This window comes from Salmo salar, chromosome ssa25 (genome assembly GCF_905237065.1).
Source record: "Salmo salar chromosome ssa25, Ssal_v3.1, whole genome shotgun sequence".
Lineage (NCBI taxonomy): Eukaryota > Metazoa > Chordata > Actinopteri > Salmoniformes > Salmonidae > Salmo > Salmo salar.
In genome coordinates, this window is record NC_059466.1 from 30,824,076 (window position 1) to 30,846,195 (window position 22,120).

Consider the following 22,120-nt stretch of genomic DNA (forward strand, 5'->3'; position numbering starts at 1 on the left):
CGGGGCAACAGAAGATGAACAGCAGAGGGGCTAATGATCTTGGAGATGGGGAACGGGCCGATAAACCGGGAAGAGAGTTTGCGGGATTCCACCAGGAGGGGCAGATACCGGGGGGATAGCCATACCTTCTGCCCGAGAAGATACCGGGGAGCTGGGGTCCGATGGCAATCCGCTTGTTGTCGTTTCCTGTAGGTGGTCTTGAGGAGGGCCGACAGGGCTCTCCTTCAGGTACTACGACAGCGGCGGACAAGCATCTGGGCAGAAGGTATGTCGACCTCCTCTTTCTGCTCAGGGAAGAGCGGGGGCTGATACCCCAGGGAACACTCAAGCGGTGATAGGCCCGTGGCAGAGCAGGGAAGGATGTTGCAGGTGTATTCCACCCACACCAGCTGCTGGCTCCAGGTGGTGGGGTTGGCGGAGACCAGGCAGCGCAGGGTGGTCTCGAGGTCTTGGTTGGCTCGCTCTGACTGGCCATTGGACTGGGGATGGAACCCGGAGGACAGGCTGGCCAATAACCCAATGAGGGTGCAGAACGCCTTCCAGAACCGGGACGAGAACTGAGGACAGCAGTCGGAGACCATGTCCACGGGCAGTCCATGGATCCGGAAGACGTGCTGGACCATGAACCAATTCAGCATGACGCGGAGAACGTCATTCACCAGAGCCTGAAATACGGCAGGGGCGTTGGTGAGGCCAAAGGACATTACCAGATATTCGTAGTGGCCACTTACCTTGTTGAAGGCGGTCTTACGCTCGTCCCCCTCTCGTATCCACACCAGGTGGTAGGCGTTTCGTAGATCCAGCTTGGAGAACACAGTGGCTCCTTGAAGTGGCTGGAAGGCCGAGGAAATGAGTGGTAGCAGATAATGTTTCTTTACAGTGATGTCATTGAGTCCCCGGTAGTCAATGCACGGGCACAGGGTCTTGTCCTTGTGCTAGCGGGAGAGGAAGAGGGACGGATAAATCCAGTAGCTAGGGAGTCCCCAATGTAGTCCTCCATTGCTTTGGTTTCAGTTCCCGACAGTGAGTACAGATGTCCCCGGGGCGGCGTGGTGCTAGAGAGAAGTTCAATCCTGCAGTCATAGGGGAGATCCTGGTACTCCGCGGGAATGGCAGAGAGATCCAAAACCACATCCGAGGACACAGGAAGACGCCCCGGGGAAGGTTGCGCCAACTTCAGACAATGGGCGTGGCAGAACGGACTCCAGCCCATGATGGAATCTGTAGACCAGTTGATGAGTGGGTTGTGTCGCTGGAGCCAGGAGAATCCCAAAACCACAGGAATCTGGGGGGGCTTGATGAGCAGGAACTGAATGGTCTCGCTGTGATTCCCTGACACACGTAGGTTGATGGGAGTGGTGTTATGGGTGATCCGACCTATAGAGCACCTGTCCTATGCTCTAACATCCACGGGAATGGAGAGGGGCTGAGTGGGGATGTTCAGCTCGGAAGCCAGTGTGGTGTCAAAAAGCTCTCATCAGCCCCGGAGTCAACGAGGAAACTGAGAGATTTGGACTGGTTTCCGCACAGCAGAATGACATGAAAAGGGGTGTGAGTAAGGGAAGCAGAAAAGTTCCCCATATGGCCCATCAGAGTACTCGCTCTTACCGGTGAGCCTGGTCTTTTACCAGGCACGAGGACACAAAATGACAAAAAGTCCCGCAATACAGACAGCTCCTTGTGCTGATCCGGTTTTGCTGCTCCGCTGGCAACAGCCCAGCCCTGCCTAGTTGCATGGGCTCGGGAAACAGTGCCTCGGCCCTTGTCGGTGACTCTCAAAGAAGGTCGGGAAATCTCGGGTGCTCTCGGCCACGGGACTGTCGTGGACTTCCGGGATGACTCCGAGGCGAGGTGGAATCCCTGGACATGCGAGTGAAATCGAATTTCTCTCCATCCGTCATTCCTACAAACACCCATCGATGTGGATGGTCATAGCGATGAGGGAGTCAAAATCTGTGGGTAACTCCCAAGGCGCAAGCTCCTCCTTAACCTCCTCTGAGACATGTTGAACAGTGCTTCCGGGTTCCATGCACTCTCCCCTGCCAACGTACAGAAATCCACCACATAGTCCGCCACAGTGCGGACGTCCTGCCGGAGCTAGATTAGCTTCCTGGCAGCTTCTCTCCCGGACAATAGGGAATCAAAAACCTTCCTCACCTCTCTCATGAACCCCTCCAGGCTCGCGCATATGGCCGGATGCTGTTTCCATACAGCTGTAGCCCAGGTGAGAGCGCTACCAGACATCAGTGTGATTAGGTAGGCAATTTTGGAGCGATCCGAGGGGAAGGAGGATGGCTGAAGCTTAAAATTGAGGGCACACTGAGCTAAAAACGCCTGACAGGTGCTCAGCTCTCCATTAAAGCGTTCTGGAGGAGGTAACCCGGGGCTCCCAGGAAGGTGGAGTGGCCGGTGGGGCGGCATTGTTAACCGCCGAGTTGCTGAGGGGCGGTGGGGTTACCACCGAGGCAGGCTGCCCCCCAGACGACCCGCAGAATTGCTCCAGCAGCATGTCCAATGCCCGGTCATGACGCTCAGCCAACGTTTTGTCTCCTCCATCAGCCCACTAAGCAATTCCTTGTGCCTACCAATTGAGGCTCCTTGGGAGGTGATGGCGTTGTGCAGCTGGTCCAGGTCTGCTGGGTCAGTCATGGCCAGTTCATACTATCAGATATGAAGGTAAGACCCAGATGCAGACCACGTCGAATAAACATCAGTTTAATAATTCAACAGGGGCAGGCGATAGACAGGTCAAGGCAGAGCTCAGTAATCCAGAGGGGGGAAAAGGTACAGGTCGACAGGCAGGCTCAGGGTCAGGGGCAAGCAGAGTGGTCAGGCAGGCAGGCTCGGAGTCAGGACAGGCACGGGTCAAAACCAGGAGGGCGAGAAAAGAGAGACTGGAAAAAGCAGGAGCTGAGACACAAAATGCTGGTTGACTCGAACAAACAAGACGAACTGGCAACAGACAAACAGAGAACATAGGTATAAATACACAGGGGAAGATGGGTGACACCTGGAGGGGGGTGGGAAAATCACAAAGACAGTTGAAGCAGATCAGGGTGTGATAGGCTGAGTGCTTAGTATCTTTGCCCTGTTGGAAGGTGAACCTTCGCCCCAGTCTGAGGTCCTGAGCACTCTGGAGCAGGTTTTCATCAAGGATATATGCACTTTGCTCCTTTCATTGTTCGCTCGATCCTGACTAGTCTCCCAGTCCCTGCGGCTGAAAACATCCCCACAGCATGATGCTGCCACCACCATGCTTCACCGTAGGGGTGGTGCCAGGTTTCCTCCAGATGTGACACTTGGCAGTCAGGCCAAAGAGTTCAGTCTTGGTTTCATCAGACCAGAAAATCTTGATTCTCATGGTTTGAGAGTCCTTTAGGTGCCTTTTGGCAAACTCCAAGCGGGCTGTCATGTGCCTTTTACTGAGGAGTGGCTTCCGTCTGGCCAATCTACCACAAAGGCCTGGTTGGTGGAGTGCTGCAGAGATAGTTGTCCTTCTGGAAGGTTCTCCCATCTCCACAGAAGAACTCTGGAGCTCTGTCAGAGTGACCATCGGGTTCTTGGTCACCTCCCTGACCAAGGCCCATCTCCCCGATTGCTCAGTTTGGCTGGGTGACCAGCTCTAGGAAGAGTCTTGGTGGTTCTAATCTTCTTCCATTTAAGAATTATGGAGGCCACTGTGTTCTTGGGGACCTTCAATTCTGCAGAAATATTTTGTTACTCTTCCCCAGATCGACACAATCCTGTCTCTACGGACAATTCCTTCGACCTCATGGCTTGGTTTTTGTTCTGACATGCACAGTCAACTGTGGGACCTTATATAGACAGGTGTGTGCATTTCCAAATGATGTCCAATCAATTGAATTTACCACAGGTGGACTCCAGTCAAGTTGTAGAAACATCTCAAGGATGATCAATGGAAACAGGATGCACCTGAGCTCAATTTCGAGTCTCATAGCAAAGGATCTGAATACTTTTGTAAATAAGGTATTGCTCTTTCTTTTATTTTTATAAATTAGTAAAGAATTCTAAAACCCTGTTTTCACTTTGCCATAAGGGGGTATTGTGTGTAGATTGATAAGGGGGAAACATATTTTTTCAATTTTAGAACAAGGCTGTAACGTAACAAAATGTGGGGTCTGAATACTTTCCGCATGTACTGCACATTATGATCAAACAGCCACAGTAGCCTACATGGCCACTGTTAAAACTGTAAGTTAAAGTTGGTACAGCCTCAGTGTTCAAAGTAAGAAGTTGCGCTGGAATTTGCACAGAATTTTCACAAAGTTCAAGTTTGTGCTCAGCAGACCTGAAATTTGCTCAGTGCCGAAAAACATTACAGGGAACATTGGCTGTGTGTTTATAGAACTCTGCAGATGTTCTAAAGGGCTGTGTGTTAATAGAACTCTACAGATGTTCTTAAGGGCTGTGTGTTTATAGAACTCTGCAGATGTTCTAAATGGCTGTGTGTTTATAGAACTCTACAGATGTTCTAAAGGGCTGTGTGTTTATAGAACTCTACAGATGTTCTAAAGGGCTGTGTGTTAATAGAACTCTACAGATGTTCTAAAGGGCTGTGTGTTTATAGAACTCTACAGATGTTCTTAAGGGCTGTGTGTTTATAGAACTCTACAGATGTTCTAAAGGGCTGTGTGTTTATAGAACTCTACAGATGTTCTAAAGGGCTGTGTGTTTATAGAACTCTGCAGATGTTCTAAAGGGATGTGTGTTTATAGAACTCTACAGATGTTCTAAAGGGCTGTATGTTTATAGAACTCTACAGACATTCTAAAGGGCTGTGTGTTTATGTGTTTTTGAAAAATAAAGTTGCACACTTTATCTTTAATACTCCCATGATATGTATTGTGGATGAACCAGTTTTGACCTGGCATTCAAGCAATAGAAAATCTGAGTTACTGGGTCAGTGTACCAGCCCCTTCCACCCCATGTCAACCACTGTATAGGATGATGGAGAGCAGTGATTGTTTCCTGGTTTATTTTAAGCTCTTCTGATTGAAACATCCTAGTTGGCTTCATGTATTTAGGTGTGCTTATCCCTGTGTTTTCCCCTTGTATAAATACAGAAAGTGTTCTGGTTGTTGTTTGGGTTAATTGATGTTAAACTAGACTGTCACAGCCACAGGATCCTCTCACGCTCTGCCTGTTTGTTTCCTGGGATCCTGGGTATTCCCCTGTAGTATAACGTTTCCAATGTTTATGTGAGGTAATTATGTGAGTGTAAAACTACACCAGGCCGGAGCACAGAGCACTGTCAGAACCTCTGAAGCCTGCCTCTCCAGTCCACATCAATTTAACCTGAAATGGAACAATGATGTCAGCTGTAAATAGATGCATTTAGCTGACGTAAAAGGAAGGAAGGAAGAGTGAACGTGACATCATTTGTCAATCGATAGAGACCTTGCCCAGAATCTAGTTTACCATCACCCTCACTTTTCTTACACAAGTTTTTCTATATATTTTTTTAGCTAAGTCTACTCAACAAAAGTTTCTAAAAACTTGTATGTATTAGAAATGCTCTGACTGAATAGCACTTCTGAGATTCCAATCACATTGATTGAATTTACCTCTTAATGTGATTTGTCAGTCAATTTTGAGGAGAAATATTATTGCCTATTGATTGATTATAGCTGCCAAACATAAATCCAGTTTTTATTGTCTTTCTTCTGTAGCAGCCAATGCTGTCTCTGTCGCCTTCATGTGCATCCATAAATTACTGCCACTTCCATAACTAGTGAAATATGTGTTTTCATACCTTTGAAAGGGAATAGTTTAACGTGCCACTCTTTTAGAACCCTATTAATTTAATGGCAGACAATTCACAGTAAACTAAAACATTTACTGTTTTGTTCATGACCTAGGCTACAAGAAACTGCCAGCTTACATAAAGTAGCCCAGGCTGTGCTTAGGAATTGACGACTTTCCTCACATAATTGCTTTAAAAGCTTTTTATTTGGCCAAGGATCAAAATATCACTGCTCCCTGATGTAGCATGCCTGCCCCCTTGTGGAATGATGGGACAATGTCACTTTGAAAGTCATCAAAACTTGAAATGGGGGAAAAAGATCAGTATCATTCTTTCAGTATGAGATTTTTTTTTTTTAAATAGGGCATAATTATCCGGTATATAACGTTTTATTATTTAATATATTATACCATCATGAAACAGTAACCCAGTTCAAAAATAGACAGGATACGTTTAACTCCATCTAAGGGAAAAATTGGGGTTTACAATGCACCAGTAAACCCATCATTTTTGGCAGAGAGTGTCTGAGAAGTATTGATGGTTCCACCATATAGACTTTCACCAAAATCGTCTCTCATTAATATGCTCATTCATCTCTATACAAAAGCAACTGTGTAACGTAATTAGAACCGTCAAATCAAACTGAAATGCAAAAACAAATCTACTTGGCAATTAAAGCTGTTTCAATGGTTCACCACCCGAAAGCTATTTCAAAGCTCCAGGGATCCAGAGTTTAGAGTTTAACATTTCCTTTATGAGAAACACACTTCTTCATTAAAGAAAAACTCCAGTCACAGAGATCGGGAGACGCCAAACATACACACACACACACACTCAGACGCCAGTGAGTGGTATTTTTGAAGCTGTGCGTCAGAGCCGTGCCATGGGCCAAACCACTTATTAAACAGAGGAAAGCCAAGTGCCATAAAGGCAGGAGGCGGGCAACTTGTTATTATTCTTTCTGTGAGGTGAACAGCCAGAGATCAATGGCCATGGTGGTTTCCTCTGCCACAACTATGGCCTAGTAAAGTACAGAGCTCCAGCCTACAGAGACAGATATTAACTAGCTCAGTTCCTTTGAAGCCAATGCCAAGAATAATTTCCCACATGTAACATTTCCCACCAAAACCACAGAGTCACTGCTGCATTCTCTACCCCACCACACAGAGCCAGGCCTATAGGCTACATTCACACAGAGTGAGAGAGGAGAGAGTGACAGAGAGAGAGAATGAGGGTGAGAGAAAACCAGTGAAAAGGGGAGTGGACACATATAATTTCTGTCATGAAATTGTCTTTGTGAAAGTACATACAGTGCCTTCAGAAAGTATTCACACCTCTTGACTTTTTCCACATTTTGTTGTGTTACACATTGGGATTAAAATATATTTAATTGTCATCTACACAAAATACTCTGCCATGTCAAAGTGGAATATTTGTATTATATTTTTATGAATATAAAATAAAACATTAATATATCTTTATTAGATAAGTGCCCCAAGTCAATACATGGTAGAATCACCGTTGGCAGCGATGACAGCTGTGAGTCTTTCTGGGTAAGTCTCTAAGAAAGGGGGACACCTAGTCAGTTGTATAACTGAATGCATTCAACTGAAAGTAAGAACTTTGCAATCCAGGATTGTACAATATTTGCCCATTCTTATTTTTCAAATTCTGCAAGTTCTGTCAAATTGGTTGTTGATCATTGCTAGGCAGCCATTTTCAAGTTTTAGTCAAAACTGTAACTAGGCCACTCAGGAACATTCAACATTTTGCAGACAGGTCACCTGTGATACAAGTCAATATTCGACTTCCATTCTTGTCTGAGGATGTTGGGAGATGACGTGGAAACCAGCCACTAGGGGCAACAGTGAGCGCTGTTACCTTCGAGTAGGTTTTGGTTTTGTTAAGGTGTTGTGGAAAGTGGTGGTGGGTGGGTGTAAGCGTCTGCCTCTGGTTGCATGTATGAATCCAGTGATAGAAAGTTGTTTTTGATATTTTGGTTTTAAACCTATCCAAAACCTTAACCTTTACATTAACCATTCAGAGTTAATGCCAAACCTTAAGAATGTGGAGTTAATGCCTAAACTTAACCTTGGAACAATAAAGAGAAGTAACCAAAAACTTAGAAATTTGACGTTTGAGAAACATGGATGAACATCTAACTCTGACGTGAGGCTGTGAGAGTCCTGTTTTTTGCAGTATTATTTAGTGCCTTATTGTAAACAGGATGCATGTTTTGGAATGTTTGTAAGCTGTACACGCTTCTTTCTTTTCATTATGTAATTAAGGTTAGTATCGTGGAGTAAAAACAATGTTGTTGATCCACAGTGGCGTGTATTCATGGATATCTCTGTGTTTCATAATTTTACTACAATTCGCAAGAAGCTGAATGTATCTCACAGGAGAAAGCATCCGAGCGAGCGAAACAGCGCCCCGCTGTCTAGTCTGTCTCGTCCAAATGAGTATACTGTTGCCACCCTTGGCATTGAAGGCAAGGGAAGCCAGCGAGCATCTGGCCTTCCTTGACAAAAATAGTATAATTTGCCAATCAGCGTTGTGCTAAACTTAGCGAGCTCAAGTGTGAATGGTCCTGTCACACCAAAAAAAAGTGTCAATGGAAGCCAGCTTGGATTTGGCCATCACTCCTGTCTTTTAGATGTCACTGTATTAGACCAAGCAGAAGTGATTTGATGATGTTGAAATGTTGAAGTTGAAATGGTGGAGGCAGCTCCTGTTTTCCACTTCTGGATTTGCTTCAGGGGGGGTTGAGCATTGGCTTCCCCCAGGGATTTACCATCCAAAGTAATAACTTCACCATACTCTAAGGAATATTCATTGCCTGCTTATTTTCTACCAACAGGTGCCCTTCTTTGTGAGGCAATGGAAAACCTGCCAGGTCTTTGTTAGAAATGCATTGCTTGACTGAGGGACCTAACAGATAATTGTATAGGTGTGGTACAGAGGTGAGATGTCATTCAAAAAATCATGTTAAAGACTATTATTGCACACAGAGTGTAATTTATGTGACTTGTTAAATACATTTTTACTCCTGAACTTATTTAGGCTTGCCATAACAAAGGGATTGAATGCTTATTGACTCAAGAAATTTCACCTTTGGTTTTTGATTAATTATTAAATGTTGAAAAACATAATCCCACTTTGACATTATGAGGTATTGTGTCTATAGCAGTGACAAAACAATCTCAATTCAATCAATTTCAAATTCAGGCTGTAACACAACACAATGTGTGAATACTTTCTGAAGACACTGTAGCTACCTGGACTATCTGCATTGACCCTTTTTGCGCTAACTTTGACTCATCACATGCACTGCTGCTACTATTTATTATCTTTCACTTTATTCCTACATGTACATACAGTATCTACCTCAACTACCTTGCACATGGACTCGGTACTGGTAGCCTGTGTATATAGCCAAGTTATCATGACTCATTGTGTATTTGTTATTACATGTCTTACTTTTCTATTATTTCTCTATTTTCTTTCTCTCTGCATTGTTGGGAAGGGCCTGTAAGTAAGCATTTCACTGTTACTCCACACACGTTTACGAAGGATGTAACAAAAAATGTGAATTTGATTTGAAAAGATCCATCTTTTTGTTAGTGACAGTAAATCAAAGTGAGGATGTCATCCTTTGACATCTTCTTCAACAACTCTCTGCAACCATAACCCTCCTTGTAATTAAATCCTGACATTTTAAAAACTACAAAGAGCTCATTTAAAATCAGTAACTTGTGCTGAAACTTTTCATAGTAACTTGATGTCAGATCATGCCAGCAATATATGCCGATTTAACCAGTTCAATTTCAGCAGAGCATATCTGGGAGCTTTTGATTTCAATTACGCAAAATAGAAACCTTTGTAACCTCAATAAAAAATGGAATTAAATGTTAAACATTTGGTTCATTAACCAATGTATTGATGGTCTATTGCAAAATTATTGCGCAAAACATTGAAAAGTAATGCAAATTCAGTGAATTATAAGACTGCATAAAGCACAGGTCGAAAGAGAACATATACTGTAGGACTAGGTGCATTCAGAAAGTTCAGACCCCCTGACTTTTTCCACATTTTGTTATGTTACAGCCTTTTTCAAATTGATTAAATTACTTTTTCCCCTCATCAATCTACACACAATACCCCATAATGACAAAGTGAAAACAAGTTTTTTGAAATTTTCGCACATTTATGAAAAAATCTAAGCAGAAATACCTTATTTACATAAGTATTCAGACCCTTTGTTATGAGACTCGAAATTGAGCTCAGGTGCATCCTGTTTCCACTAATCATCCTTCAGATGTATTTAGAACTTGACTGGACTGCTGTAAATTCAATTGATTGGACATGATTTGGAAAGGCACACACCTGTCTATATAAGGTCCAACAGTTGGAAGTGCTTGTCAGAGCAAAAACCAAGCCACGAGATCGAAGGAATTGTCCATAGAGCTCCGAGACAGGATTGTGTCTTGGCACAGACAAAAACTTTATGCAACATTGAAGGTCCCCAAGAACATGTTGGGGACCTTCTGTGGAGATGGGAGAACCTAAAGGACTCTCCGACCATGAGAAACAAGATTCTCTAGTCTGATGAAACCAAGCTTGAACTCTTTTGCCTGAATACCAAGCTTCACGGTGAAGCATGGTGGTGGCAGCGTCATGCTGTGGGGATGTTTTCAGGGACTGGGAGACTAGTCAGGATTGAGGGAAAGATGAACGGCGCAAAGTACAGATATTCCTGATGAAAACCTGCTCAGTACCTCAGACAGGGGCGAAGGTTCACCTTCCAACAGGACAACGACAAAAGCACACAGCCAAGACAACGCAGGAGTGGCTTCGGGACAAGTCTCTGAATGTCGTTGAGTGGCCCAGCCAGAGCCCGGACCCGATCGAACATCTCTGGAGAGACCTGAAAATAGCTGTGCAGTGACATTACACATCCAAACTGACAGAGCTTGAGAGGATCTGCAGAGAATGGGAGAAACTCCCCAAATACAGGTGCCAAGCTTGTAGCGTCATACCCAAGAAGACTTGAGGATGTAATCGCTGCCAAAGGTGCTTCAACAAAGTACTGAGTAAAGGGTCTTATGTAAATGTAATATTTAAGTTTATTTTTAATAAATGTGCAAACACTTCTAAACCTGTTTTGGATTTGTCATTATGGGGTATTGTGTGTAGATTGATAATTATATATATATATATTTTTTAGAATAAGGCTAACATAACAATGTGGAAAAAGTCAAGGGGTCTCAATACTTTCCAAATGCACTGTAAGTCACATACCTGATCAATGTCAATACAGTTAATATAATATTTGCCAAACAGGATGACACAGAGCGAAGCAAACAGTACACAAGCAAAGGTTTAAATTATTTTTAGTACTGGTATGATACATATTTACAATATAATATACTTCAAGTTTTAGCCATATACCGTTACCGATGATAGAGGCATGCTTCTGCTTACTTATAGACTATTCTACATAAGGCACAGATCACAGGTCATTGAAGGGAAAACGCCTCAAATGACAGAACAGAAGAATCGTGAAAAACACACATTCCTACACCAACCAAGAACTTTTCCCATGGAGAGTAAACCTAAACATCCTGGAATATAGTATTAACAGCAGTAAATAATAGTTAACTATATAGTATTGAGGAAAACAGACCATGAAATGTATGTTTACCCCATCATGACAATTAAATGACTTGCATAATGTATTGAGTTCACTTTGTCTTTCATTCTCACAGGCATATCTCTAACCACTGCTCCCTTATGGTCTACAGAGCTGACCTCTTCTCTTAGTGACACCAAGTGTGAATTTCAATAATCTGAAGTGTCTCTCTCTCTCTCTTCTTCTTTCCTTCATCTGCACTGACCTGAGAACCCAAGATAGGTGAAAACAATATGGTGGATGGTGACGTTGGCAATTTACTTTCACCTGTCCATGTTTTTCACGAGTGCAGATAAAGGAAAGGAAGCAAGGAGAGGAAGCCCCTTTAGACTATTGGGATGCACCTCAGTTCCCTCATCTACAGAGCAGCTGTAGTTCAGAGGAGCTGCAGGTCAGTGCAGGCGAGGCCAGCTCCTCTGCTCCTCCCAGGGCATCCTGCCCCCTGATCTTCAGGTCGACAAACTTGATCTTCCAGCTGTTCTGTTCCAGCGGTGAGCGGATGAGGCCAAACACCTGTTCATAGACTCCTAGGCAGACATCATGTCTGTGAATGGTCCCTGCCACAGCCACCAGCACCAGGCCGTGGGGGGAGGACAGGACCTTCAGGCCAGGAGGGTCAAGGTTGGGGCTCAACAGGAGCCTCTCGTCCCTCGCCAGGGCCAGGAGACGCAGGCTGGTCAGCTCAGAGCCATGGAACTCTTCCATTTGTTGGCCATCAGCACTGAGACAGAGAGTGAGAGAGGTCCTATGAATTAATATGGTATTTAATACTGTATGTTCAATACAAAATCAAATGGTAAGTTAGTCAAAATCAATACTTAGTCCCTAAGAGACTAAAAACTATATAATTTGTGTCCAGATTTTTACCTGGAGAAGAGGCGCAGACGGACGTCCTCCCAGAAGTGTTGTGGTCCCCAGTCCTTAGAAGGCTGGCCCAGGGAGGGGTTCTGACTGTTGAGAAGCTGGAAGAACCACTGACAGAACTGTCTGGCCAAGGCCAGGTGGTCAAAACCAGAACTGTACCCTGCCTCAGAGGAAACAGAGACACTCTCAGCTGGTCTCAGACTTAGGCTGGTCTCAACTGCTGGGGTTTGATAGTCCAATGCCTACAAACAAGACCACAGACATTAAGTGACAAAATTCTTGCCAAATTCAGCCTCTATGAAACACAGAAACACGAATGTGTCTATACCTTCCCAGTAGACCAAAACTCTAGAGTCCGCTTCACTAGCTGGTGTTTCTCACTGTTGGGGGGCATCACCACCCCCTCCTTTGCCAGGTACTTGAATATAACGTCACGGTGCACCTTTTTTCGTTTTAGCAGCTCCTCCGTATCCTTGGTGTATGAAAGAATGGCCTCAACTGCTTCTGTAACAGACAGAGACGACCCCAAGATTTTACTATGGTATACCAGTTACGGATCAAAACCTGCAATGGTTGGCAGCTAGCTAGTTAGCTAGCCCAATAATGGACTAAAGGAGCCTAATGTTACTCCTTATAGTCCAAGGACCTTACATGTTCTGTTTAGAGGCGAATTGGCTGTCAGCCAAATACTCCATCTAAATGTGAATCGATTCTCAATTGAGGTATGGTTCTAGAAAAAAAAAGCCCTTTACCTTCATATCACAAATGAAAAATATACACTTACTGTACACTGTTTTAACACAGATGCAGCCAACAGTGCTGTAACTTGGAAATATTGCCTTGTGGGAATCTTAACAAAGGTGTGTAATAACTGAACCTTTTGTTTTTTGAAAAATATTTCTCGATTATATGAAAGATGTACAATCTTTATGTTTCTAAAACCATACCACAAGCGATGCGTTTTAACGTTCAGAACAAGCATCGAGGCTCTTAACAAAATGCCCTGGCCAGAAGACACTATCATCAATAGGCGCTAGAGGTAGTTATGAGTGGGTTAGCTACCCCTTGATCATGACTCTTATTACACATAAGAGTCATTGGATGAAGGCGTCTTTTGTATGGGGGTGTTTTGTCAAGAGTCCCGACTTTCAGTCTGAACATTAACAGCATGGCTTGGGGTATGGTTTTTGATGCATGAAGGGTCCTTATCTTTCATATCTGGGAGAAATCATAAAAGAGGTTTCATTGATACACATATTTATAGGGTTTGGGTTCCCACACATATGTCCATGTTACAGCGCTTGTTTGCGGAAAAATACGTTAGACAGTGGTTGGACTAGTTACATGTGCTAATTAGCTATCTGCGTCTCCGAACACCAACCTGTATTAGAGGTCGCCCGATTAATCGGAATGACCGAATAATTTGGGCCGATTTCAAGTTTTCATAACAATCGGTAATCGGTATTTTTGGACACCGATTTGCTGATCATTTTTTTTATAAACCTATATTTAACTAGGCAAGTCAGTTAAGAACACATTCTTATTTTCAATGACGGCCTAGGAACGGTGGGTTAACTGCCTTGTTCAGGGGCAGAACGACAGATTTTTACCTTGTCAGCTCGGGGATTCGTTTTTGCAACCTTCAGGTTACTAGTCCAACGTTCTAACCACCTGCCTTACATTGCACTCCACGAGGAGCCTACGTGGCAGGCTGACTACCTGTTACGCGAGGGCAGCAAGAAGCCAAGGTAAGTCGCTAGCTAGCATTAAACTTATCTTATAAAAAAACCAATCAATCTTAACATAACCACTAGTTAACTACACATGGTTGATGATATTACTAGTTTATCTAGCGTGTCCTGCGTTGCATATAATGGATGCGGTGCCTGTTAATTTCTCATTGAATCACAGCCTACTTCGACAAACGGGTGATGATTTAACAAGCACATACGGTTCCGTATTTCACTGAAAGAATAAACGTTTTGTTTTTTAAATGATAGTTTCCGGATTCTACCATTTTAATGACCAAAGGCTCGTATTTCTGTGTGTTATTATGTTATAATTAAGTCTATGATTTGATAGAGCAGTCTGACTGAGCGATGGTAGGCACCAGCAGGCTCGTAAGCATTCATTCAAACAGCACTTTCATGCGTTTGCCAGCAGCTCTTCGCAATGCTTCAAGCATTGTGCTGTTTATGACTTCAAGCCTATCAACTCCCGAGATTAGGCTGGTGTAACCGATGTGAAATGGCTAGCTAGTTAGCGGGGTGCGCGCTAATACCGTTTCAAACGTCACTCGCTCTGAGACTTGGAGTAGTTGTTCCCCTTGCTCTGCATGGGTAACGCTGCTTCGAGGGTGGCTGTTGTCAATGTGTTCCTGGTTCGAGCCCAGGTAGGAGCGAGGAGAGGGACGGAAGCTATACTGTTACACTGGCAATACTAAAGTGCCTATAAGAACATCCAATAGTCAAAGGTATATGAAATACAAATCGTACAGAGAGAAATAGTAGTATAATTCCGATAATAACTACAACCTAAAACATCTTACCTGGGAATATTGAAGACTCATGTTAAAAGGAACCACCAGCTTTCATATGTTCTCATGTTCTGAGCAAGGAACTTAAATGTTAGCTTTTTTACATGGCACATAGTGCACTTTTACTTTCTTCTCCAACACTTTGTTTTTGCATTATTTAAACCAAATTGAACATGTTTCATTATTTATTTGAGGCTAAATTGATTTTATTGATGTATTATATTAAGTTAAAATAAGTGTTCATTCAGTATTGTTGTAATTGTCATTATTAGAAATACATGTAAAAAAAATAATAATAATAATAATCGGTATCGGGCATTGAAAAATCATAATCGGTCGACCTCTAACCCGTATGTAACCAAACCGAAGACAGACGCCAAAAACATGTTGACACTTAACAATACTGTGGGCTGCGACTGTATTAAAACAATGTACAGTAAGTGTGTATTTTGCATTTGAGACATTTTTTCGAAGTGTGGCCTAGCTGTTAGAGCGTTGGGCCAGTAACCAAAAGGTTGCTGGATCGAATCCCCGAGCTGACAAGGTAAAAATCTGTCGTTCTGCCCCTGAACAAGGCTGAACACTGTTCCCCGGTAGGCCGTCATTGTAAATAACATTTTGTTCTGAACTGACTTGCCTAGTTAAATAAAGGTTACATTTATTTTAATAATACAAATTGTGATATGAAAGTAAAGGGATTTAGGGTTCTACAGCCGAACCGCAATTGACAATCGATTCACGTTTAGATTGAGTATTTGTCTGTTTTTGCATCCAGAGTCAAAGTCATTTCGCATTTAAACAGAACATGTCGTCATTGGACTAAAAAGCAGCAACGTTCGGCTCCTTTAGTCCATTATTATTGGGCTAGCCTAGTTTACATTAGCCGCTAAGTTCTCACCTGTAATGTTTTCCACTGCAATCATTTTGTTGGTGACTGTATCGCTAAGCGAAAGTATGTCGCCCCTTGACATGATACCCAACATATTTTTACAGCCCTTACGCTCCGTATCGGACAATACAGGCATATTTAAAACAATAGCATACAACTTTTAACCCAGTAAACACCTGCAACGGCTGTGGTTGTACTTCCGTCATCCACCACTCGAGGGTACCAAAGGGAACGTCCGGGAGGAAACACCGCATCCCTCAAAGGTTCCGCAAGTGTTTGCACGCTGCCTGTAGACAGAAGCAGAAGTGACAGTGCCATCTATAGTGAGTTAACTAATCATTTTCAGCATGTACTAGGTACTATTTTTTTTCTTCTTAATAATGCATACTAAGGCATTATTATCGCGACAGAAGAACATAATTTATTCCGTGGCGATAACGGTTGTGGCGTATTGCAAGTAACGTTAGGGTGTCCGACGTCGTCCCAAAACAAGGTAGGCAACGATGATAACTAGCTATGCTAGGGTGAGTATCATTAGCTACCTATGTCAAGAATCTGCATTTTATATGATAGCTTAATGTTGGCCAGTGGCCAGTTGATAGTACACTACTGTACTGGGCTTCGCAATCATTTAGCGATTCAGTAGCTAGCTATATGGGACTTGCTAGTACAGTATGATGACGTTCATTAGCTGAGGGTGTTCCTGGCTAACGGTACGTTAATAGCCCTAGTAACCCAAACAACCCTAACCCTAAACGAACCTTATTACCAGAGAGGATGAACCTCTTTGCAGTAGATTTGACAAAGTGGATGTCATCAGTAGCCAAGTTTTTTTTATTTCTCATGGTTGCTCTATGTTGTCAGATTTATTAACAGGAAGTTGTAGGCAATGTTTAAACCACACAGTCCTTCAACAGTGTGTTAAATGTCATCATGGAGGTAAAAATATACTTTTTCCAGTATTGATGAACTCTGCAGGTAAGCTTGTTTTGAGGAGGAAGTTGATTGTGTACCATGATTTCATCAACCCAATGAACCTATATTGCAAATCACTGTCATTTCCCCACAAGGAACTTGGTACATAATTATTGCTACACCTCCTCAAGGAAGTGTTGTCAAAACACTTATTTTCACCACTACCACCCAACAATAGCTGCTTACTTAACCTCTGTCTCTTCTCTGTTTATCCTCTCCGGTGGCTGTTCAGATGGGGGAGACTGAAGGCAGGGTGCTGGGCAGGGTGACGGTGTACTCTGTGCTGGGCTGTCCCCACTGTGTGCAGGCTAAGACAAGCCTTGGCCGTCTGGGTCTGCCTGTGTGGGATGTAGACATGGGAAAGCACCCAGAGCTGCGGGGCAGTGTGAAGGAGCTGACTGGACGGAGCACAGTTCCTCAGATCTTCTTCAACAGTGTCCACATTGGGGGGAATGATGACCTACAGGAACTGGTGAGAACACTGTCTCTCAGATGGATGGATACATCGTCTCTTTGACTGTTGTATATTCAGTCATTCAGTTAAGTGAACTTTAGGTACTTTACCAAAAAATGTACGAAAGGTGGGTTTGCTATTGTAGTAAGTAGAGGCTTGCTTCTGAATGCCTTGCCTGGCTAAATAAAGGTTAAATTAACACTACTCTCTGAAGCTTCCAGAGGAGTTGGAGCGTCTAGTGCGTTTGGTGAGGGAGGAGCCTGTCTTGCCAGAAGCCCTGCCCCTGCCCGAGGAGAACCAATCAGATGGCTCCGACACAGCTGAGGAGGCTGATGGAGGTCAGTGGACACACAAGAAGCCCTGTGCCTGATTAGATTACGGTCGATTTATAGTTGGGCCCTGCTCTATAGAAATGTTTGCACCTCAGAACTGTAATGGGTAGACTGGAATGGCTGCAAAGACACATTCAGTCAAATGTGTTTATTAACCATTTTTGCCTATTGCAGTTAAGACAGACCTCGTGTGGCGAGACTAATCTAGTCTTCCTCTAGTTATAAACATGAGCTCTGATTCGACAGGGTTATTTGGATATGATACGGATATTACTGGACATGCTACTGTTTGAATACCAGCTGTAATATCAGTATCTTAAGACCTGGGGAAGAAGTGTCTGTCTTGTCAGTGTGGAATGTTGGCGTCTGCTGCATGAGAGACAGGCTGGTTTTGATTCAGCAGCCACAGCTCTCTGTGTGAGTGTGTGTGCGCCCGTCTCCTGTCACCACAGCAGACGCAGAGACAATGGATCAGTGTTACCTGATAGCCCCAGACCAGCCAGCACCTGGCCTCTCTGCCCAGCCACAATATGCGTCTCTGAGTTCTAGTCTCCTCTGCTATCACTCAGGTCCATAAAATACATTCAAATGGACTACAGTAAGAAATAAATATTGTCAATTGCTCCAACCATTTTCTCTTACACATTCCTATAGTGTTGATGTCTGGTAGGTGGCATCCATTCACACATTAAATGATTGCCAAGCCTTCTGTGCATTCTCTGCAGAGTTTAAGTGTGAGAGGGATGCGTTAGCGAACGTGGTAGAGGATCTCAAGCGGAGCGATGTGATTGGATTTCAGTGGAGGGGACTGAGCATGTGCAGAAACAGCTTCACAGGAGCACAGCTGGTTGGCTGGCTGCAGAAAGACAGGGGCATGGGTAAGGAATGAGAATGAGTAAACAGATATTCCTAAATTCTACATTCTAATTCTATTGTTCTATTCTATGATTCTAACTGATTCTAATTCTCGGATTCTGGCAGAGATGACTAAGGCATGTGAGACTGGGCAGGTGTTACTGGACAGGAAGTACATGGTGGGCGTGGCTGGGGCAGGGAAGGGGGAGGGGTTTGGAGTGAGTGACAGGCTGTACAGGCTGATGGAACACAACCCTCACTCGGCCCTGAACGCAGGACAAACTGCTGCATGCTCCCCTTTACAGAGTAGGTAGGGAGGACTCCCTTTTCCGAGTCTGGTTCTTCTCAAAGTTTCTTCTTGCTAGTGAGCTTTTCCTTGCCACTGTCGGCTCTGCTTGCTCTTTGGGTGGTTTAGGCACTTTCAGATAAATCCCACTGTGTAGGTGGGGGCTTTCCTGCATGGAGCTTCTCTTTCTGCTAGTTAAACACACAAGTGTAAGAGGCAATCCACACCTGGTGTGGGCTATTACATTCATTCCCTGATACGATTAACTGGGATTGCAGTAGGTGTCCTTAAAAGCAGCTGATCTGTCTGTGTTCGTGCAAACGTGTGTGTGTGTGTGAGTCTCTGTCATTGCATAAGTTTAGCCTTTCTGCATGCCTCTGTTGTCTTGCATAAGAAGTAACCTTAATCAGAATGTCTTTCCTAGTTAGGACATCTGCTCATTATCTGTTAAAAATAGATTATTAATTATATAATGTGTCTATATTCTCTCTTTCTCCCTCTGTCTTTCTTCCTCTCTCTCAGCTGCTGAGTTGTCTGCCATTCTAAGGGATATGATCCTGAAGTTGTTCTCTGAGTACCTCTCTTCTGATGGAAAGGTAACAGTCACACTGAACTAACTGAACCCTCCACTACAGTAGATCTATTATGACATGACAGTTGTACTACAATATGTGCGTTTCCTTACAGTGTGTGGACTACAAGGCCATGTCCCTGAGCCCAGTGTTTGAGCGCTACTGTGAGCTGGCTGTTCAGCTACAAAGAGTGGAGCTGCTGTCGCTGACCAGAGAGGAGAAACTAGCCTTCTTCATCAACACCTACAATGCTCTGGTCATCCACGGAAACGTCCGGATGGGAGCCCCAACCAACATGTGGCAGAGATACAAGGTAAGAGCACCATCTAGGATTGTGGAAAGACAACAAGTCTGTTTAGCAGTGATATTACTTTGTTCCTGTGTGTTGTTTGCAGTTCTTTAACTACGTGAGCTACCTGATTGGAGGAGAGGTGTTCACTCTGCAGGACATAGAGAACGGAGTTCTGAGAGGGAACAGAAAGGGCGTCGCACAGCTTCTCAGGCCCTTCTCTAAGACTGACCCTCGCCTACAGGTACACTACTCCGCTGGACCGAGAAAACTATTCAACTTATTATCATTTTTTTATTCACATCTCTGATTTACTGGTGCAAATGTATGTTTTTATCTGAAATGTTGCACAATCTGTGGTTGTAGTGGTGATAGTGGTTGTTCTGTTTGTCCACCAGGTGGCTCTCCCAGATGCTGAGCCTCTCATCCATTTTGCTCTGAACTGTGGAGCTATGGGCTGTCCACCCATCAAAACATACACTCCACAGGTAACACACTGGGTTTGTACATTGAAAATACTACACAGGTAGTGACACAGTATTTTCTGAATCTGGAGTTGAGTAAAGTCACATGATTTGTCCTCTCTGACCAATCAGGACATCGATAGTCAGCTGCGCACGGCGGCCGAGTCCTTCCTGGAGAACGATGATGGCTGTGTGGTGGATTCTGAGAAGGGCGAGGTCCGTCTCAGCCAAATATTTAAGTGGTACAAGGCAGACTTCGGAGGCACAGATGAGAAGGTACCTCAACACTAACCTTTCACCTTTAACTGAAGAGTACGGTCTCCTGTCCTAACACAGCCTTGCCCGCTCTCTCCTTCAGCTGTTGAACTGGATCCTGGAGCACATGGGGGAGTCTCCCAAGAGGTCCAGTCTGCAGAGTGTCCTCTCCTCTGGGAAGATCAAAGTCAGCTACCTGCCCTACGACTGGAGCACCAACAGCTCTCACTGAGGCAGAGTAACAAGCCATAGGAACACACTGTTCTGTCCACAACACAGAGAAACACACAGCTCAGCCTGCAGACATATCTATCCTCAGTAAAGAGGTCTGTGTGTCTAACAGCATGTGAACCTATAGTTTAACCTGATTTTACTTCCTCTTCTTACTGGGTCTTCCATTTCCAGCCTTGGAAGTGCTAATGCTGCATTTTAGCACGCACCTACTTATTATAAATCAGTTTTATCATTGATTATAAATATATTTATTGATACTGTATATGTTAGGAAGGCTTGATTAATTCCATGCATGTTTATGATCCAATTCAACACTTAAAGGACACATTTGTACTTTTTCTAACAAAATAAAAAGTTAACTATTTATAAAAAAAGCTAAAACTGTTTAAAACCTTTAGCCCAAATGGTTTGTTCATCTCCTGTTTTATGCATACCACATGGCGCTGGTCTCTATAGCCAGGTACCAGTAAATTGTTCTCCAGAAAGAGCTTTGTACTGTGTAGCACACTGAGTCTATTCTAGCCCATCTGTTTCTAGAACTCTCCCAACGGTATGACAAGAGGGGTATGTCTCCCTCTTTACCCACAAATCACTTGTGTGTTTATCTCAGGTCAGCTGCCCCATGATGCAATGGTAGGACTTCTTGTATGAGCAAAATCTGGAAAACTGTTGTCATGATATCACAATAACATGTAATATCTGTATCATTCATATACCTGCAGTGTACTGTACTATTTCTGTCAAATCCTGATGTAGCTTAACCATTTGCTCTTTCTCCCACTCCGATGTTTGGCTTTGTTTGTTGGGTTTCTGTGAGATTTGCTGTGCCTCTAGTGAAGCAGATTCTCCAGTGAGAGGAATAACTCTCCTGCTCCGAAGGCAAAGCCGACCTTAGATACTGTTTAGAAGTATTACTAGGCATTACTATTTTTACTGTCTCATTCACTCACTGAAATGCATGTTACAATGACTGGAATGCGTTAGTTTGTTTGCTGCATGTACTACTGTATGCTTGGGATGCTGAATCCTCTCATCCTGAAGCCTGTTGTTAGAATATGACCCTGTTCTCTAGCCAGTGCCTTCTAACCCTGCATGAGAGAGAGAGTACCTCAGACCCTGGCCACATCTATAGCTAGTACTCCTAACCCCTACTGCTAACAACAGGCACCAGTACTTCATACTAACAGAGTTATAACTACTAGTAAGTACTACACTGGTAGACATGTTGCCGGGAAATTCCAGTTGGGCAGTGTTCTTTACTCCTGGTCCTGGATATCCACAGTATGTGCAAGCTTTTGTTCCAGCCCTGCACTAACATACGTGTTTGACCTTGATTAGCTCCAGGACCAGTAATGAAGAACACTGATTTAGTAAGGTTTCATGCTTCTGCAACAGTAAGAGCTTGTACTCTGAATGATACCCTAGAAGTTGGAGAGCTCAGTCTGCTCTGACGACTACTGTACTTCCCTAAACTTACCTCATCTCTCTTTGTATTTGTCAGGGGGAAAAAATGTGATGCAAACCTGTAGAGAACAACACTGTCGTGGCTTTTGCCTGGATCTAACTCTGACCTAACTCTGAAGCAATACTTTTTATGATGGAAATGATGCAATTTGTCATCTGAAATAAATATCTTATAGTTCACTGGCTGTGCTCTCC

At 43.8% G+C, this 22,120-nt stretch overlaps 2 protein-coding genes across 6 annotated transcripts; one reads left to right on the plus strand and one right to left on the minus strand.

Moving 5' to 3' along the window:
• Positions 1–11,140: 11,140 nt before the first annotated feature.
• cssa25h3orf38 (chromosome ssa25 C3orf38 homolog) lies at positions 11,141–15,978 on the minus strand. Its single transcript, XM_014174012.2, has 4 exons — positions 15,755–15,978; positions 12,649–12,824; positions 12,324–12,562; positions 11,141–12,177 (listed from the first exon to the last, which is right to left on the minus strand). Exons 1-4 carry the CDS (start codon positions 15,879–15,881, stop codon positions 11,811–11,813), a joined length of 909 nt encoding a protein of 302 aa, XP_014029487.1. The 5' UTR covers positions 15,882–15,978; the 3' UTR covers positions 11,141–11,810.
• Positions 15,979–15,981: 3 nt separating this feature from the next.
• zgc:152951 (glutaredoxin (thioltransferase)) lies at positions 15,982–22,105 on the plus strand. Of its 5 annotated transcripts, none has more exons than XM_014173965.1 (11): positions 15,982–16,068; positions 16,953–17,192; positions 17,389–17,512; positions 18,232–18,384; positions 18,488–18,667; positions 19,170–19,243; positions 19,335–19,532; positions 19,615–19,752; positions 19,907–19,996; positions 20,105–20,248; positions 20,331–22,105. In XM_014173965.1, the coding sequence occupies exons 2-11, from the start codon at positions 16,953–16,955 to the stop codon at positions 20,457–20,459; spliced, it is 1,470 nt and encodes a 489-aa protein (XP_014029440.1). In that variant the 5' UTR covers positions 15,982–16,068; the 3' UTR covers positions 20,460–22,105. The 5 variants fall into 5 exon arrangements, with proteins under 5 accessions (XP_014029440.1, XP_045563173.1, XP_045563174.1 ...); XM_014173964.2 differs by having other exon boundaries at positions 16,011–16,238; XM_045707217.1 differs by lacking the exon at positions 18,488–18,667 and having other exon boundaries at positions 16,010–16,238.
• The last annotated feature ends 15 nt before the right edge of the window (positions 22,106–22,120 follow it).

What these genes read in the sequence shown, in the direction of transcription:
- cssa25h3orf38 (XM_014174012.2), bottom strand. Translation starts at nt 15,881, where the DNA reads ATGCCTGTATTGTCCGATACGGAGCGTAAGGGCTGTAAAAATATGTTG. An exon ending in TGCAGTGGAAAACATTACAG is followed by an intron (nt 12,825 to 15,754) that starts GTGAGAACTTAG and finishes TGTCTGTTACAG; the next exon opens with AAGCAGTTGAGGCCATTCTT. An exon ending in AGTTTTGGTCTACTGGGAAG is followed by an intron (nt 12,563 to 12,648) that starts GTATAGACACAT and finishes TCTTGTTTGTAG; the next exon opens with GCATTGGACTATCAAACCCC.
- zgc:152951 (XM_014173965.1), top strand. Translation starts at nt 16,953, where the DNA reads ATGGGGGAGACTGAAGGCAGGGTGCTGGGCAGGGTGACGGTGTACTCT. An exon ending in ATGATGACCTACAGGAACTG is followed by an intron (nt 17,193 to 17,388) that starts GTGAGAACACTG and finishes TACTCTCTGAAG; the next exon opens with CTTCCAGAGGAGTTGGAGCG. An exon ending in ACATGTGGCAGAGATACAAG is followed by an intron (nt 19,533 to 19,614) that starts GTAAGAGCACCA and finishes TGTTGTTTGCAG; the next exon opens with TTCTTTAACTACGTGAGCTA.